Here is a 19,529-nt window from a genome sequence, read left to right on the forward strand (position 1 = left end):
AAGTTTCAAATCCCCTAAAAATACTTGTAATATTTTTTAAATTACAATAAATAACTAAAAACGTTATTGTATATTTAAATATCTAACTTCATCCGAAATTTTAAAATGACATGTCAATTAAAAAACTGATTTAAAGAAACTTATGAGGAACTCTATATTAAATTGTTAAACTCTATATTAAATTGTTAAGCCTTAGGTATTAACATAAAAAAATTACATGCATTTTAGACCAAATAATAATTTAAGTATTTTTATTTTATTTTATATTATATGTTGTCAAAATGTAAACTTCTAAAGCTTATTTATTTTTATAAATGTATTGTGACTATTTATATATTTTTGACGTTATTTAATTTCTTTAAGAATAATTTATCACTGATAAGTTATCAAAAACGTTGTATTAAATGTTCAAGCTTTTTAAGCTTACAAAAAAAAATGTAAATGTTATCACACCAGAATAAAAACTAAAAAACTCATTATATATTTTATCTTCATTTACTGTTCATAATAATCATAATATCTTTATTTAAAATTGGAAAATAATTATTCAAAACAAGTATTAACATAGTTATATGCACTCGTATACAAATATGTTGTAAACCAATTTGTTCACAATTTATATAGTTTACTACCTACTGTAGAATTTAGGTTACATTAATATGATAAAGAAATACGTATCATTTATTGAATTAAATAAATTATAATAACCAACACTCGACACATAAGCAAATATAATACATCATATTACCTATGCAGTACTTTTATTCAAAATTCTCATAAGCATATACTTTCACTTTACATTTATCACTATTAAGCTATTATCTAATCAGTGTTAGCTACAATTATTTTATCAATAATATTTTGATAGGGTAGAATATCTGTCTTTAAGTTTCATAAGTTATTTTTCTACTAATAAAAACATTTATAAGCAAAAAATCTTTTTTTTTAAATATTTATTTCATAAAGACAGTTTTAACATTTAATTCCATAATGTACACGCCATACATATTTATAATGTACGATGTATGATAAATATCGTTAAAATATTCACTCATTCATTAAAGCGTATTTGTGTATATTGATCAAAAACTATTCTACTGCACACTACCGTGTATGATTGGTTGGTGTGTGTGTGACAGGTCGATTCGTAAACTGGAGTATTCTCCACCGCCCTTTTATACCATCCGACTTGCGTATACATACCACAATCGTTATATACCTATGTATACTAACGGGGAGTTTATTTTATGATATATGTCAGACGCACAACTAGTGGAGTGGGTGTACCTATGCTTTCTAATCTCCCTCTCTTTCTCTTTATATTATATATGTGTATATTGGGTAGTACTTGGAAAATCTGATATTATTTTCTTCAATATTTACTATATATTATTATAAATTAATAATACATAAACGATTCGCAATAAAGCATATAATAATATTAGACTGATAGTGATATCCATTGCTCACAAGAATATTTCAAATATCGATATATAGGTCGATAAAATGTATAATATTTTATAATATTCAAGTCCTTGAAAAACAAACTATGTTAAAATATGAGCTTTATTATACATATTATATTGTATTACATATAACAATATGAGTAAAACTACTAAAATTTAACTTGTATTAAAACTTTCTATCGTAAATTGACATGGTTTTATACTTAAATGATGATCTAAAAAGCAAATAATAAATATATATAATCTATATAATTTATACATCCAAAGCATGATTATTATATAGGCTAATTAATCTGATTCTCAAACTTGATCTTTTATAGATAATATAATAGGTGTAAACAATTTGGAAATTGATTAATTTGAAGATCGATCGTCGAAGGTGAAGTTGATGCTCCAAGAATACTTAAATTATTTAGTACTATAGCTCCTAACAATATCTGATTTAAGGTCTTGCTTTATCCCCTATAATACTAATACTAACTTTTCTATGAATACCTACTAAACTATCAAAAATAATGCTAATATAATAGGCTATGTTATAATATCAATATTTTCATTATACAAAGCCATAAAGTATATAGTATTTTGGATTAATTATAAATATTAATCTCTTGTATTACATATAATATATTTTTTCCTTTAAAACTGAGGATGTATTTATACATTATACTTACCTATAACTATTATATTATATTATTTTAAATTCTGAGCAAATAAAAACGAGAATTTTTTTTAGTTTGACAAAACTGATTTTGTTTTTTTATATACTTCAAAAACGAATAACAGTTAATACTTGAAATTATTATCAGATGCAATTTCTATATAAATTGTTTTCTTTCAAATTATTTAATGACATTTAAAATTTAAAATTTATTTAGTTTTTTTTTTTTTTTTTGTAATTGTCGATAAAAAATTATTCGCTGGCCAAAAATACTTGAAAATGTATTACAAATTGTAATACATTCAAATCATATGTTTTTCAAAATCCAACTCAAACCTAAAAAATACAATAGCTTTTTAATAAGCAATTAAATTTGGGATTTTAATAAGATTCGTGAATTCTAAAAATTTTTAAGTTATTTTGTAGTTAGAATTTTATAAAATATATTTTTTTTATTTAAGATTTGAAAATTGAATATAAGATTTTCCATAAGTTTGCAACTTATATTGAAAAAAATTTCTACCGAAAAGCCTAATTTGGTAGTGATTGTTTGAAGTTCAAATTTTTTTATATTTTTACGTATTCAACTCCGTAAAATAGCGTTCTTCTTAAAAGATTTTTGATATTTTTTTCTAATTCAAAAACAAAAACAAATAATTGTAAATACTTAAAATGTTTATCAAATCTTTATGTAATCTATTTCTATAAGTCTTAAAATATTACAGCTACAACTTAAAAACTTTATACTGGGTCTCATATAAATTACACTAACTGGTGTGTAAAAATAATAAACATAATTTTTTTTTATAGATATTTTAAGTTCAAATTTTAACGGAAATGCATTTAAACTATTGCGAAACGTTATTCATTGTTTTTTTATAATTAGAAAACACTATTTATAGGGACATGGAACTTTTAAATGTATAATTATATTTTATATAGATAATTAAAATTTTAAATCTAATGTAATCGGAAAAAATAAATTCAACTTAACCTAATACGAATAGTAAAATAAATTATTTTAATAGTAATATTAAAAATATAACACAAAATAAACTTAATGATATTATAAACCGTTTACCATCCAGAATAAATTTTGTGTACAACGGTATGTTTATAGGTATCATTACATTCCATTTAAATACATCCAATACAGTAACTTAAAGCTATTGTATAACAAAATGTTACTAGCCAATTTTTTATACTATACATTTTGCTTGTTCAATTGTAAAGATTTAAAACGTGTTAAATTTACTAACAATAATAATTTATTAACAATTATTGTGATACATTTTACAAATAATTTACACATTTAATATTTATGAACTATGATCTTTATTCATGTGAACATGAATGTCCGCGTTATGGTCATTGCTAGATATAGGATATTTCATATTTTGTATTCTTGGTGTTATCTATTATAGCTATTATGATTTAGACTGTTAAAATTTAAGTTAAAAAATGTATTTTCAATTAGAACAATTTATACATAATCCCTCTACTTTAAATTTTTTCGAAACACTTTTTTTCAAAAATATTGCTTGATTTAATATGATTTTAAATTATAATTGATACACCTGTAAGTATTTGAAAATTTAGGAAAGAATATTTCGATACCTACATTATTACCTAACGTAAAGATAAAACGATATACACAATCAATCAATCAGCTGAATAAATCAGTATATCGATAATATCGATAATATTGATAACATATAGATCTCTGGTAGATGTACATTAATGACAGATTAATACCAAACGGGAAAATACGAAATTATTTTTATCCTAATGATACTAGACAACTGACAAAACACTTGGTTATACTGAGTATAAGTGTTTATTAAAATAAAATATTTAATACAATACATTTTACTTTATCAATAACCTGGTATATATGTTGCCTATACATACAGAGCAAACGATAAAACTAGGTACCTTCATCACACGTGCGATATACGAGTATGTAGCAGATAAAATGATTATTACTATACATTTTTTAAAGTAAAAAAATAAATAGTTATATTCATATGGTGAGATATGTAGGATTTTATACGTGTCAGGGATATATAATAAATACCAACTGATCTTGCACGACGTTGTCCGTGGATTTACTCTTTTTAAATTCTGTTAAAGGTAAACTATACAGATTTTTTACACAGTTATGTCGGATTGTTTTGACCAAATATAAAATCGTATATCCAATTATAATAACTATTTTATTTGCTATAACTAATTACAATCTTACATAAAAAAAAAAAATATATTTGTTTTTCATGGAACAACAAATCTTTATGCAAAATTTTAAATTTTGGCTTTAAGGTGCATATCCTCGGTTATAAAACTACATATTTTATAAAATTTCAGAACTATTAGTGTGATAGAATAGGACAACAATTATGTTTAAGAAATAATTGTGTAAAATTGTACCGTAAATAGTTTTGAAGATAGATTTTTGTGGATAATCAAAATGATTTTAGTCAAAATATTTTTTAGTTGTGTGACAACATTAAAAAAAATATACTTCTATTCAGGTAATATACCTACTGTACTTCTATTGAATAATTTGTTGAACTGAATATATGCTATTAGTCTTATGGATCATAAAACATTAAAATGTAATAACAATTCGTAAATCACAGAATGAATATATTACTTATGTTTATAGTCATTATTTATTACTACGAATACATGCAGTGAATAACACAATTTGTATACTCCGTGTAGAAATGTTTTAAAAGTATTTCTTGTTATCTTTTTTTTAACTTTGTCATAATTATTATTTATCACTCAATTTATGATATTGAATGCCATTTACTCAAAAGCGGATATTTGATTGAATTTTAGGGGAGAGGGCTTAAATCTTTATTTGTATTGTTGCAAAATAGGTATTTATTTAATACTTTGAAAATGTTTAATAATTTTGTAGGGCTTTCGATTTTTGGAGGGCTAAGCCTTCCAATCTTCACCTATGCAATTATTATTGACGTCATAAAAATTTTATTCTTTGCTAAGTTGTCAGAAACCTTGATGTACATATATCAATAATATGACTTTAAAATAGTTACTACAGTATTATACAAGTGCGCTTATACTCGATTAAATTTTCAAATAATCCGATTATATAATATTATAATAACTATCATGAATTCACTAAAATAATCAGAATTTGAAATGAATCTTATCCTTCAAAAGATCTTCACCTCAACAAATATTGGAAAATTATTTTTATTTTTCAATGGTAAAATAAATGGTAGATTGGCAGATAATTTATTGTATTTCTTATATAACTTTAATAAATTATGCCATTGATTATTTGTAACATAAAATTAATAAATGAACCATTACAATTTTTTTTCTTTTTGTACGTGTCTAATTATGTCTGTATAACGATTAAACCTATATTTTTTTAACATTATTTGAATAAAATAAACATTAAAATCTGCAATTACAAGTTTCAAAAAGTATTTCTTGAACAAGATTAAGGGATTGGTTATCTTCATCGCTTACTATAACTATTTGGAAAAACAATGTTTTTTTGTTTTACCATCCAACTATAAATTAAACACAGAAATTGAAAGAAATAACCTGCAGCAGTCAGGCTTTCAGATACAGACACGATTAATTCAGGAAAGGGATGGTCCGCCATTTTCCAATGTAATGCTTTGGCTCCGCCCAAATGGGGTGAACTCCAAGTGCAAAGGGACGAGCAATGGTTTTAAATAGGTCTCCGCCGCCGTCTGAATATCAGTTAGTCGTTGAACCTCGTTCGCCAAAACTAGATAGATTTGTAGTTATATTAAATCTAACTCAAAATTGTTCACTTTGAAATTATTTTTTTTTAATGTTTTCTCATTTTTCGATTAATACGACTAACCAATTAACCGTAAAACTGTTATTATTATGAACCATTCGATGACGCCGTCACCGGATATGCACAACATTTACGGTTTTCACCATCATCACCATCAACAGCAACAACACCAACAACAATCACCCGATTTACTCAGAAGTGGTGGTCACGTTGTGACTACTAAAGCCGATTCTTCGTCTTCGTCACCGTCACTCTGTTATAAGTAAATATATAAGCAAATATGAATACGGATTTCATTAAAAATAAATGGGAATCGTATTTTTTATTAAAACTGTGTAATTGCTAAGCTGATTGTTAAAATTGTATTTTTTACCAAAACTTTGAACATAAAAGTTAAAACTCATTGTATTAAATGTTTATAATGCTTATAGTAAAGTATTAATAAATTAAAGGCCATTCTAATATATTATAATGTATAAAATAATTAAATGTAATGCATTTTATGTAACAAATAAAATTATGTTAGTTCATATAAGTACCTAGTTAAAATAGTAGTTAATAAATTCACTTCGCTTAGAATTCAAAATAAATAAATAAAACATATTTTAGGTATATGTATATACAAGTAGGTTATTACTGTAATTTAAGCAAATATAATTATTGTATGTATAAATGTTTTCCATCACAATTCTACTAATGTTACAATACAGGAAAATACTTTTATATTGTACTTAAACGCAGTGATTCTCAATCAGTGGTACGTGAATAAAATTTCAGTATGAGAAAAAACAAATTAGAATTAATATTAACATTAAATATTACTATTTTATTCTTCTAGAATGTAATAGGACCAATTGAACATAATAATTGTTCGTGCGGGAACTAGAAGCTCATGAGATCACAATTTGAAATACAAATTCTACAAATAAATAATTCAATTAACGATACTATATAATATATTTTTCTATACAATTATAAAACAATAATATTTGTCTAGTATTATATTTGTATTTAGTTTAAAAGTATATTTTTAAAAATATAAAATAATTTTCTCATGGTAGTATATTCATATCATTGTAAATACATTTTGTGTGATATCTTAAGGCAGGGGTCGGCAATTAAATTCTATGAAGATCCAGAAAATCAAAAAAAAAAAAATTACGAGGGCCAGTAAAAACTAAAAACTCAGATATTATTAGCTAATAATTGTTGTGATCGCAACTATTATTGTAAAAAGCAATAAACGATAAACACCATCGTAATTTCTAAATACATCATAAAATAGATAAAATATATATTATGTGTGGAAAACCAGAATTATTAAAAAATATATTTTTTGTGGTCCAATTATTTTTCCTTCGCGGGACGGATTTGGCCCGCGGGCCGCCTATTTCCGACCACTGTCTTAAGGCCTTTGAACAATATTTTTTATTATTTTATTTTATAGTTTTTTTTTTTTAATAGATCTATTACTGTTTAGTACACACTTCTCTTAAATCTTGTAGAAACACTATAATTAACTATGAATTGTTTTAGTGTTTCAGTATTTGATACTAGTTATTGATGCATAACACAATTTTTTTAAGTTGTATTATGTACCATAATCGAACTAAGTATAAACACGCTTACCCACGATAATTACTTGAATGATTTAAGAATGAATTAGGAATTATTGACATTTTATAATACTTTTGATTCCGAACAACACTTATTTTACCATTTAGGCTATCAAGTACCAACGGGATAGTATACGTTAACAGAATATTCAGTATTTGACTATGATTATTGTTTACAATTTCAGTAAGACTTCGACTTTCACCCAAGATTTCATGTTAACCAACAACTCATGTCAAACACAACAACAACAGGATGATGACAGTTGTAGTGACGGCGAAGATTCAAGTCAACCCAGCTGCACTTACCGATCTGTCAACCACAGTTTTGTAGAGACTTCGATAAGACAAGGTAACAATCATAATATAATTAACGCTAGTTTTAATAAAGGTATTAAATAAATAAGATATAATCGTTACATTTTACTTAAAAAGTATTGGAATAAAAATGGTCGATCCTATTAAAATCAATGTAAATTTGAAACAATAATTTCAAAAATCAAGCAAATCTCTTGACGTACCTATCATAAATTAATATATGTATAATTTTATAATCATTTAAAAACTATTGATTTAACAAGTAACCATTTATTCTTTATTTATACCTTACTCTAAGTACTTTAAAACCTTAATATTACTTCCCCGCTTACCACATCAAAATGTAATTTTTTGATAAATAATGTATACATATTTATAATAATAAATAAAAATGTTGAATATTTATATATACTTATTAAACTGGCCTCAACTGCAGTACTTATTCGATACAATACTATGTTTGTTAACGATGGACGAATTATTTATTACAGGTTTTAATTAATATACGAGTAATGAATATATAACCATTGTTCAAGCAATGTCATTTGTTGCCCTCCTGTTCAGTAACTATATTATATATATGTGTGACGTGTGTATATCGTGCCCCATCATCACTGACGTTTAGTATAATATTATACTTAAAATTAGGCATGCTCGTATACCTATGTATATAATTATCTTTTGTTCTACTATATCTATTGTGGTGCTCATATTCTATTCTTAGTTAAAAAAAAATTGATATATCATATATCTTATTGTTGAAAACGCTATCTATATAATATCATGCTATAAGTTCCATTTTCGGCACTTTGATCATCCATTTGGCTTAAGAGTATTATTTTACAACCCGTATATGATTTCTTGACTCCCTCTCATTATAAAATAGAAAAATTATGTAGAATAAAAATTGGTGAATTTAACGCTGCAGATGTTGAGTGTCTAATTATCATTTAACTATTTTTTGAGCTTGGTCTTAAATTTGCTATACATGTGCAATATGCTTGCAGTGATTGTGTGTATATTGTAAATCGTTAGGTCCCATGATAATTTTGAACATCTCTCTAGTCATTACTTGTGATCTCGGTAGTCTTTTTATATTATAATGGTACTTTTATAATATTTTTACAGTTATATCATTTATATATTATAAACCTAGTACCTACAGTATAAAAATGAACTGAAATCGAAAAAAATTATCAATTTATATATATAATACACAATATACGATAGAAGTCGCTTATTAAGAACATTACTTTTTTACCAAGATGAAGTGAGTCAATTAATTGATTATTTCTAATAAGTGATTGGTTTTATTTATTATGAATAAAAAAATGTACAAGTAAAAGAAGAATATCTATTATAAAAATAAAATTAATTATTTTATATGTATGTCGATGTCTGTTTCTTTTGGATCAAGTAAGTTTATGACAATACTTTTATAGATATAATTGTTCTTAAATTCGAAACACTAACCACCTTTACTATACACGCTGAAGTTGAACTAAAAGGATAATAATTAAGAGTATGATAGGCACCTACTGTATTTATGATAAGGAACAGTAAGAATAAAAAAAATTAATTAGACAAGTGGAATTCAGTATCGGTACATAACAACAGTTAAATTAAAATTATTTAGTACCGCAGAAGTACAGTAATACTTTTCCTTTAATTGATTTAAATAACCAGTGTGTTGTTTCAAAAATTCGATTGATTTCCAATGTTTAAATTTACGACCGGTCCTACAGGGTCGGCCTAAAGTTTTTTGCTGCTTTAGGAAATTTTAATTTACGCCACCCCATTCAAAAGTTAATTTTTTGGAGAGGAGAGAGTTATATAAATTATAAGCATTCGTTTATAACCCGCCGCATTTATCGTTATTGCCATTTTACTTGCATAGAAACAGCATTATACGATTACGGTGCGTCCGCAGTAAACGAAATATTATTAATATCATACTATTAAATATATTTTTATTTTTATTTTTTATTTTTTATTTTTTGTATTTGTTGAACAATGAACATACATTTCTGTATATTAGATAATATACAGAAATAATATAATAATATTAATATACGATTTGGTTCATTCAAAATTTGTCCCCCTTAAACTAGTGTCGCCCTTGTGGCTGCCTATTTTACTGCCGTATTTGGCCGGCTCTGCCAGACTGTCACTAAACATTTTCTTTCAATCACACGATTGTATTAATTATCTGTGTTTATAATAAGCGGTTTTTATTGTACATACAATGAAAAACGATTAATTGATTTGTTTAAGTTAACTAAATAGTTAGTGTTTCTTCGGTTTTTTCATTTTTGTATAGTCTTAAGTTAAAAACATTCATAAATCATAGCTATATATATTAAGTCTGATGTCTGTAAAGTCAGCATCCCGACATTGTCCGATTCGAAAATTGTGACAATATTTTGCAAATTAATTGCAAATAATAATTAAAAAATCGATTTTTATAATTTGCAAATTAGAATCAACTCTGTGTTATAATTAGTTTAAATATTAGATTAAATTGACCTATCATTGTAAACTTAAAGTTAAGAAAATTATTTGTATTAATACGTTGGCTTTTTTACGATATTTCAATTTTAATGTAAGTTAAAAGTTTATGATTTTGTGAGTTTATAGTAGATTATAATATTGTATTAAAATATTTCAATTTAAAAATGCTCATAACTTGATTTAAAATTAAAATATCGTAAAAAAGCTAACGTAGGTACTAACACGAACAATGTCCGTAACTTTGAGTTTAAATGTATTATATTTTATCTATGTCAGTTTATTCTAGTAATAAAACTATCAAATTAACACAGTTAACGATTATCGGACAATTTTTTTCATAAAAATATTTGGCTTAAACACTACACCAAAAATAGATTTATTAAATAGAATATACATACGTCATGTATCGACTGCAGGCAGCCGGTAGATACCCTTTATACCTATCAAAGCAATATATTTTCGGTTATAATGATATTGAATCACGATAAAATGGTATTTTCAATCAAAGTACCGAGTATTGGTAATTAAAAAATATAGTTAATTACCGGTATAGGTACCAATAATACCAACAGCCCTAGCTGACATCTTCTGAATAAACTATAGAAAAAAAATGTATACCATTTGTTTTATTTATAAAATATATTTACAATCTGTATAGGTACTTACTATACTACAGTATACACTGAATACAATAATAAGTACATAGAGTATTAGACGCGAGTACGCGACAACGTGAGGGAAGAGAGCGTCCATCAACATTACTATTCCATCGTAATGTATCTACACAAATATATTGTGTTGTCTACTAATAGATAAAATAGATATTTATTATTATTGCTATAACATCTAAAAATAAATATGGTTTTCTGAAAATTTCATCTTATTTAGTAAAAATTAATTAAAACAATAGTCAATAACTTAATAATAATAGTAATATACAATAATTATAATAATATAATATATAAACCTAATTATATAATTAGGTACAATACGTTATAATCCACAATAATTGTGGAAATTATTTTTGTTCACTTCAATTCATATATTTTTAAGACAACATTTAAAATTTGATTGATTATAACTCATAAGTTTTAATAATAATTGTTTCCGATCAGGTGCTGACTTGTCGTCGGCCGGTTCAATAGGTCGACACAATATGGTGGCGGTGGCGGCGGCAGCGATGGCCGACGGATATTACGTTGGAGGTACCGGTAACCACGGTAGCGGTAGTACGGGCAACCATCATCACCACCATCACCATGGTCACCATCATCACCATCACCATAACAGCAACGGGAATGGCCATAACCATCATCACCATCATCATCACAACGCCTCTGCGGGAATGGCGGCAGCGACGATTGTGGATGCACAAAGTGCGGGCGGTGTCGGCGGTGGAGGCAGTGGTGGTGGCGGGTACAGGGTGCAGAGACAAGCGGCTAACATACGGGAACGTAGACGAATGTTGAGGTCAGACCTGGCGCCGACTCGGGCAGCGGATAGGCCCACGCCGGTCAAAATGTAAGACCCTGACGCGGCGCACGCGCGCGTAAATGCCAATGCTCGGGAGGGTCGAATTCGCATGACTATCATATTTTCGGCGAATTAGTCAAGGAACAGGAGAACTCCTTAGCCGACATGCAGTAAAACGACTTTTCAATAATTTTTAGAATGCGCACACAGGTCACGCTTAATATGATTGATTAGATAAACAGCCGTTATAAATTTTTTTGTTTAATTGTTAATTGGTGGTAGAATTACCACTTATCGCCATGATATTTACATAAACAATCATTAATTTATTTTTTTTTCGTACCATATTTCGTCGTTTTTCAGTGGTACGCGTAAACTTACTATAGTACTGCAGTTTAATAATCTCTGGTATAATCAATATAAGTAGATCAGTGTGTAGGCCAAAGAAATTACTGTTGAGTATGAGTTATTGTTGACAAATAATAAATCATTTTTTTATTTATTAGTTGTTTAGTTAACTTTAATTTTCACTTTTTTTTTTTTTTTTTTGTTTACTGTTTTGTTTCTCGAATTTCTTGTACTCAACTTCTTTTAAATTCTTAAAAATCTCATATTTAAAAAAAAAACTGATACCTTTTTATTTCTTATACTAGCAATTTACAATATTAGGTACTTAAAAAATGTAAAAATATAAATAGCCTTTTAAAATCAACCAACTATCTCGTTAGGTTAACTAGACATTTATATAAAATGTAAATCTTGAATATCTACCTATTAAAAATATTTATTGTATAAATATATATACTACATAATACATAATATAATTTTATTCATAAAATTAAATTATATTAATTTTGTTATTTTATTGCACACAGTAATTTTATTATACTTTTAATTACATTGTATGTCAATGACATAAACTATAAGAATACAATTTTTAAAAGAATCGGCCCTCTTAGCACCAATTTTAGTAAGCCAGTCCATCAAATTTAAAAATATTCACACGAGAGCAATAGCACAATATCTATAAAATCATTAAAATCACATTTTCTACCAACGTAGCGTAGTTTACATTAAACTTACTTATTAGGCCTAATTATTAATTATTAATAACTCAGGCGCGTTTTACATAAAAAATAATATTATATTGTTTTATTATTTACACACATAATATTATGTTTGTTGATACTTTACGCCATTCGTATATTAAACTTGTTTTATTTTAACCATAAAAGTAAATAATGTATCGTTTATAGCTTAGTTTTTGGATCGTAATTGTCTCCTTATATATGTGATGTTGTTCATTCGTAATCCGTCACACGATCTAGCGCGAAATCCCGATTAAAGACGATTTTTTTTCGACACGTTATACCTACACTTGTAATAATATGTATAGGCGGATGTTGAGTTCCCGTCGCTACAACCATATAAATAGTAAATACCGACAAACAAATGTTTGCGGTCACACGTAACGCAATATTATATTATAATGAATCGTCTGGTGTTTAGCAGCATCAACTCGGCGTTCGACGAGCTCCGCGGTCATGTACCCACGTTTCCGTACGAGAAACGGCTCAGCAAGATCGACACTCTCCGTCTGGCGATCGCGTACATTGCGCTGTTGCGCGAAGTGCTGTCGGCCGACTGCGACCCGCTGACTTATGTCCAGCGATGTCTGAGCGGCGAGAGGACGCCCGAACGCGCCGAATGGAACACCAGTGGTCAGCATACTTGTATAATACGTACATTACATTACATTTACTCCAGTTTTTAAAACACTCGCAAAGTCACGACCAATTTAAATATTTAAAATGTCGAAAAATCTCGCGCACGGGGCGAACGCCGACAATGTTGTAACTTTAAATTTGACAATTTTTTGACACGTTCACTCACTCTAATATAAAAAATAATGAAAACTATTAGAATACCAAACTATACTAAACGTACGTAATATATTTTGCTATGTTGCGTGCTTGTAAGACAACAAATAAGGTGCATCATCCCATACTCTTAAATCTACTATAATGATGCATTGATGCATAATTATTAAGAATTGTAATCTACGAGAGTAATTTTATGGACATACTTTGATCAATTTATAATCCAATTTTACGTACTTGTCTTTAACGTTCATAACTTTATACCCGTTGCAGAAAAGAATAACCCTTTTAGATTTTATTAATGACATCAAAAACAATGTTCAATATTATACCCTAATAAGTTATTTATTTAGTTTTAGTTTGTACGCTTTGTCGTATAAGTATCTACTTGAGTTAGTAAATGCATGGTTGATTAATTGTGTTTGTTTTATTCCCGCAGACCTAACAGCTAGACTTTCATGGATCAACTGGGAAAATTTGGGCGTGAATCCCAACAGGCAAGGCGTTTTGACGTCTTACTCGATTCCTGACAACGTAAACAACTAAAATAAACTTGTATGCTGGCGAAAACTTCGATCGTCGATTAAAATTATCACTGTTGTATATTACATCATAATATGTATATTATTTTCGTTTAAATGATTTTATTCACTGTTAATATTTTATTATATTGATTAATACAATTTTAGTTTCAATAGGGAAATGTGCAATAGGTACTTTCTTAAAAGTCAAAAAAGGAGAATGCATATTGCTGACGTTTTGATCCTTATTACTTACTTGTTAGCGTATGAATATTGATATTAAAGGAGATTCATTATCGACTGTTAATAAGGAGTACAAATTCATTGACGCAAATAGACATTTGAACAGGGGGGTGCTTAAGCTCCAAGTTTTTTTGTGACTCAGTAGGATTTAACACCATTATTTACCAATATGTAATAAAGTCAACACATACACAACCACTAAAACAAAACAAAAACCATAACTTAGAGTCCGCATAGCATAATCCAAATATTGTTTTTAAAAACAGAAACAAAAATCATACTTGGTATGGACCTAGCATAAAGTCACTTAAAGTAATTTTTTTGATTTGATTTTTAATTGATCTTCTAAATAATATATATATATATATTATTATTTATAATCCTAATACATAATATATTTTATATAAATTAATTATTATTATATTAAATCCATACGACGGTCTTTCTTCGAATATTCATCTAGTATAATATCAAGATCAAGATTATTAACAATATCTCTCTCATGTGCAATGCAGAAAGATAACTGAAACGATCTTGTGTCAAAGATGTTTTAGTCCAGTTTTTGATTCGATGCATAGCTGAGAAAGATCATTCACGTGATGCAAAAGCAGAACTGATAGGTAGTATCAGGGCCATTTTTAGTAAGGAATAAATATTGGGATACATTTCTTTTGAAATAATTTTTTTTTAATCTAAACCAAAATTTGGTTCTAACTGTATGGCGTAGTTTCGTGATACAGTAATTTCACAACGCAATGCCTCTTTATCAATAGAAAACAATGCCTAATAAAATAAATTAATGATTACCTACATTTATCGATGTATTAAGCAAATATTACATTCCATTTTTATGTATTTATTAAAATTTACTTACTTGATAATGATCAATAAACATCATGCTTTTATTCATATTTAATTTAATAATATTGCCTATTGAATTTGTAAACTATAAAGTATAAACTCTCTTTTGAAAACCTTAACTCAAAGTGACTTATAATTGCATTCAATATAGTATAAAATGCATGAGATCACCAATATTGTTTATTGAAATTTGTTTTATTTAGGTCAACACCTTAATTATAGATGTCCTTTCCTTAATCTACTTACATGACAATATTATATTTAATAACTTTTTTTGCTAACCAGGTGTATTAAGTGAAATATTCATTAATATTATGTTTTACTGAAAATTGTATCTCATTATTTCATAAGACATCAAATGAATTTTCATTCCTCATATTTTTAATTGTTTTTATCACAGCACTTATTTCAATAACAACATTTCCAATTGAACTTTCTTTTTTTGTAATTTTCTTCTCTAAAAATTCTTAAGACTTCTTTAACTTTTTATTTCAAATGTTTAAACAATTTTTAGGGGTGCTAAAGACCCAAAGCACCCCTATAGTTGTGCCAATGAGTTCAATATAAGCAATTTAAGTGCATGCATTTAAGAACTTCCTGCAAATGCACGCACATATTACCAACCTCTAGTCAAAAGGAATATTTTTCATCTACCAAATTTTTGTCAACTATATTAATAAATATTCTACTTTCGAGTTAAGAAATCTGAAAAAAATATTTGCTATGAAACTTAATTCGATTCTATTAAGATGATTTATTTATACAAATCTGTGTAATTAATGTTTAAAAAACTTTCAATTTTTACATTTTTAAGTCAAATTTAAAGCAGTAATAATTAATAGTTAAAATGTGCAGAAATGCGACGATAGAACTAAAATAAACTTCATAAATAATAACGAATTCAAATATGTTTTTAAATTTCTGATCACAACATTAACCATTAATTTTACAATATATCTAATTTATAATTTATATATTTAAAACATTTCTGTTACCTAATGAGTAATGACTTAATAGTTCCTGACAGTGGCGAATTGGCCAAGGAGCAAAGGAGTACCTAATTACTTCTCAGGCCTTTGATAGCGTCAATTAATAAAAATTATACACATATAAGTATAAAATGTAATATTTTTCAGTTATAAACAGTTTTTATGTATATTGTTATTTTATTAATTTATTAAAAATATCTGGTGTAATTTTTTCTTGCATATTTGCATACATATTTTGACTTTTTTAGTTCTAACAACTTCCGAGCCCTACTAATGACTAAAATTTAGGATACGTTTTCAATAAACTTTATACTCCTTAATATTAATTGCTTTTGAGGCAGGAAAATTAAGCGTTATAGATCAAAATAATAATATTTAAAATAAAAGTACATATTTTTGTAATTTATATCATAAACCGTGAAAACTTTTTTGTATGTTATTATATGTAATTAATTGTACTAAAAACTCTTTATGATAGTAAATTATAATGACTAGATTAATCCATCGCAAAAAGTTTAGTTTTGCTATTTGTACGTTATTTCATAAAATATGACCAAAATTACACTCTTTAAAAATATAATAAAAATATCATAACTTTAAAATTTATATGGTTCAACTAAAATTAAATATCATTGGCTCCGAATCTCAATCTAGCCCCAGTCATCAGTACGTTGTTACTCAATTTATTTTTATTAGTTTTTTTATTTCACCCGAACGTTTTCATTTGAGTTCATCTTCGTATTATCTACAACGCTGTGTATACACAATATACACATCACAATATTATTATATATCGTACATTCTATTTCACAGAAGTTGATTACCAGATTTCGTGGTGCAAAAAAGGCCCAGATTCTCCCGATAAAAATATTTGAGTTATACAATCACTGCCTCAATGAGAAATAACCGAAACTGGTGTATTTCGTGCAACTCTTAAGTATAAGACGTCAAAAAACATTAAGCGATCAGCCAAACACCGACTAATACCAAAAGCGGACGATAAAAAGTGCTTTTCTGTGAAGCCATTATCACTTATTTACAAGCCATCGCTTCGAATTCTTCAACTCTCTAAGTCCCGGACACGCGTGGTGAAGACTTGATCATCGCTTCAATTGTTATTGTTATTAGTAAATAGTAGTACGAAATAGCCTGTTTTGGACCCACCCGCTTCAACCCCCGCCAAATCAGTGGCTCCCTCTATCTACTCTCCCGGCCAATACTATGACTCCCGGTCCACTCCCCCCGTCAGTGGCTCCTCTATCTACCTCCCTCCTATAGTCATACGAAATATACATACATAGTATAGCATACATCAACACGTCATCAGGGCAAACAACCTATATATATAGTATATACTATACATCAGTGGCGGATTTAAGGGGAGGTCAGAGGGGCCTGCTCTCCTTTGGCCATAAGATGTGTAAGAATATAACTGTGACGTAAAACTTATAATCACAATTCACGAAAAATTCAGATTAAAAAAAGATCAAAATAATTTTAGTCGGCAATTTTGAAGACTGCGTCCCTCCACGATGTTTTTTAAGATCGTGCCTGTATGTATTACTTGAATCATAGCATTAACCAGTTGTATAAATAAAGGTTACGGGTAACTGTATACATTTATACAGAAATCATTTTATTGCAATAATCAGATAGTAAATGTTAAAACATTCGTTTTAAAATAATATAAATATTAGTTGATGTAAATTAGAATTATTGCAAAAACACCAAAGGTCTAGACACAAGTTATTTCATTACCTATTATATCTAAGAAATTGCAGTTGTTTTTTTTTACAAGGAAATAAATAAAGAAAATTATAATATATAGCATTATTAATTATTTACTATATTTCAATTGCGACGCATTTTAATTTAGTATTAATTTAGAACTTTTAATTGGTGAATTGTTTTCATGAAAAACATAACTAAACACACAAAAAAGGTATATAAAGAATGATATTTTCCACATAAGTAGATTTGAGACGGATCAGTTTTATAGACTTAGTAAAATTTATTTGAAAATTTTAAATTATAAATTTCATTAGACAGCTTTTTTATTAATTTTAAGAACCATATTATACCTATGTAATTTAGAAATACGTTATTTCTTAATAATCATTAGACCAACTTTACGAATATGCTGATATAATCTTTAGACTGTGAACAAAACACGATAATTTTCCACTTGCAAATTTTTTTCACCATAACATTGTAAATTTAAAAACATAACATCAGCGTCTGACCGTTTGCTATTTATTATTATTTTATAAAAAAATCAATGAAATATGTAATCAAAATATAGAACATCCATTAGTCATTCTTTCGATAACAAAAAATGTAATTTTCATACAAATCCGCGTTAAGATCGCCTAAAAATTAGATATCGTTAACTTTAGATTACAATATTTTTTGCAAATTTATTTCTACGTCTTAAATATATTTCACCACGTTAATAATTGGTGCGTTAAATGGATTTTGTTGATCATTTTGAATCAATGTTATTTATTAAAAATATTATAATGCATAATATGTAACATATATCCATTATATTGTATATAGTAGTATTTAAAAACAGTGTTGATTTTTTTAAATTAAATTGTTTTAGTTTATGTTATACCCTTTTATTAAACCAATAAAGTTATTAAATTATTATTAAGTTTGCAGGTGATTAATAATAATAGCACTAGACTATTGTTGTTTATAAATTTGTAGCTGAACATGTATAAGCAACCGTGTATAGGACTGAATAGTAGTCACTTAAGCTTAAATTGGTCTATGTATTTTTTTAATAATTTTGAACCATCGACATTCATAGAAAATATTTTTAAAAATTGTCAAAAATGTTTCGTGTTTTAAATTTTTCAAAATATTTAGAAATTTCACCATGTAGGTATGGAAAATTACAGTATAATTATTTTGTGAAAATTTCAAGTACCTTAAGTATTTTTATTCTTAAATTATAACAAAATAAAGAAAGTAATTTAGTCAAAAACTGATTTAGCGTAAAAATCCCAGTTTATTTTAAAAAATGTATTGTTTGTTTTCACAGATTATAAAAAAAAGTATTGAAAAAGACATTATACAAACTTAATTAAATTTTTTACCCAAAACCACTCTCAAAGTTGAAAATTGAAGAATTTTATCAACTACTTATCGTGTACAAACACATACACAATACAACA

The 19,529-nt window shown here is 26.9% G+C and overlaps 1 protein-coding gene across 3 annotated transcripts; it reads left to right on the forward strand.

Moving 5' to 3' along the window:
• The first annotated feature begins 5,863 nt into the window (after positions 1-5,863).
• LOC112593594 (MOB kinase activator-like 2) lies at positions 5,864-15,420 on the forward strand. Of its 3 annotated transcripts, none has more exons than XM_025338067.1 (5): positions 5,864-6,200; positions 7,740-7,903; positions 11,496-11,901; positions 13,363-13,574; positions 14,173-15,420. In XM_025338067.1, the coding sequence occupies exons 1-5, from the start codon at positions 6,028-6,030 to the stop codon at positions 14,277-14,279; spliced, it is 1,062 nt and encodes a 353-aa protein (XP_025193852.1). In that variant the 5' UTR covers positions 5,864-6,027; the 3' UTR covers positions 14,280-15,420. The 3 variants fall into 3 exon arrangements, with proteins under 3 accessions (XP_025193852.1, XP_025193855.1, XP_025193856.1); XM_025338070.1 differs by having other exon boundaries at positions 13,366-13,574; XM_025338071.1 differs by having other exon boundaries at positions 11,496-11,850.
• The last annotated feature ends 4,109 nt before the right edge of the window (positions 15,421-19,529 follow it).

This window comes from Melanaphis sacchari, unplaced genomic scaffold (genome assembly GCF_002803265.2).
Source record: "Melanaphis sacchari strain LSU unplaced genomic scaffold, SCAv2.0 Contig20_pilon_pilon, whole genome shotgun sequence".
Classification (NCBI taxonomy): domain Eukaryota; kingdom Metazoa; phylum Arthropoda; class Insecta; order Hemiptera; family Aphididae; genus Melanaphis; species Melanaphis sacchari.

Coding starts and splice junctions, on each gene's coding strand:
- LOC112593594 (XM_025338067.1), top strand. CDS start 6,028: ATGAACCATTCGATGACGCCGTCACCGGATATGCACAACATTTACGGT. Junction 6,201..7,739: donor TCACCGTCACTCTGTTATAA/GTAAATATATAA, acceptor TTACAATTTCAG/TAAGACTTCGACTTTCACCC. Junction 7,904..11,495: donor AGAGACTTCGATAAGACAAG/GTAACAATCATA, acceptor GTTTCCGATCAG/GTGCTGACTTGTCGTCGGCC.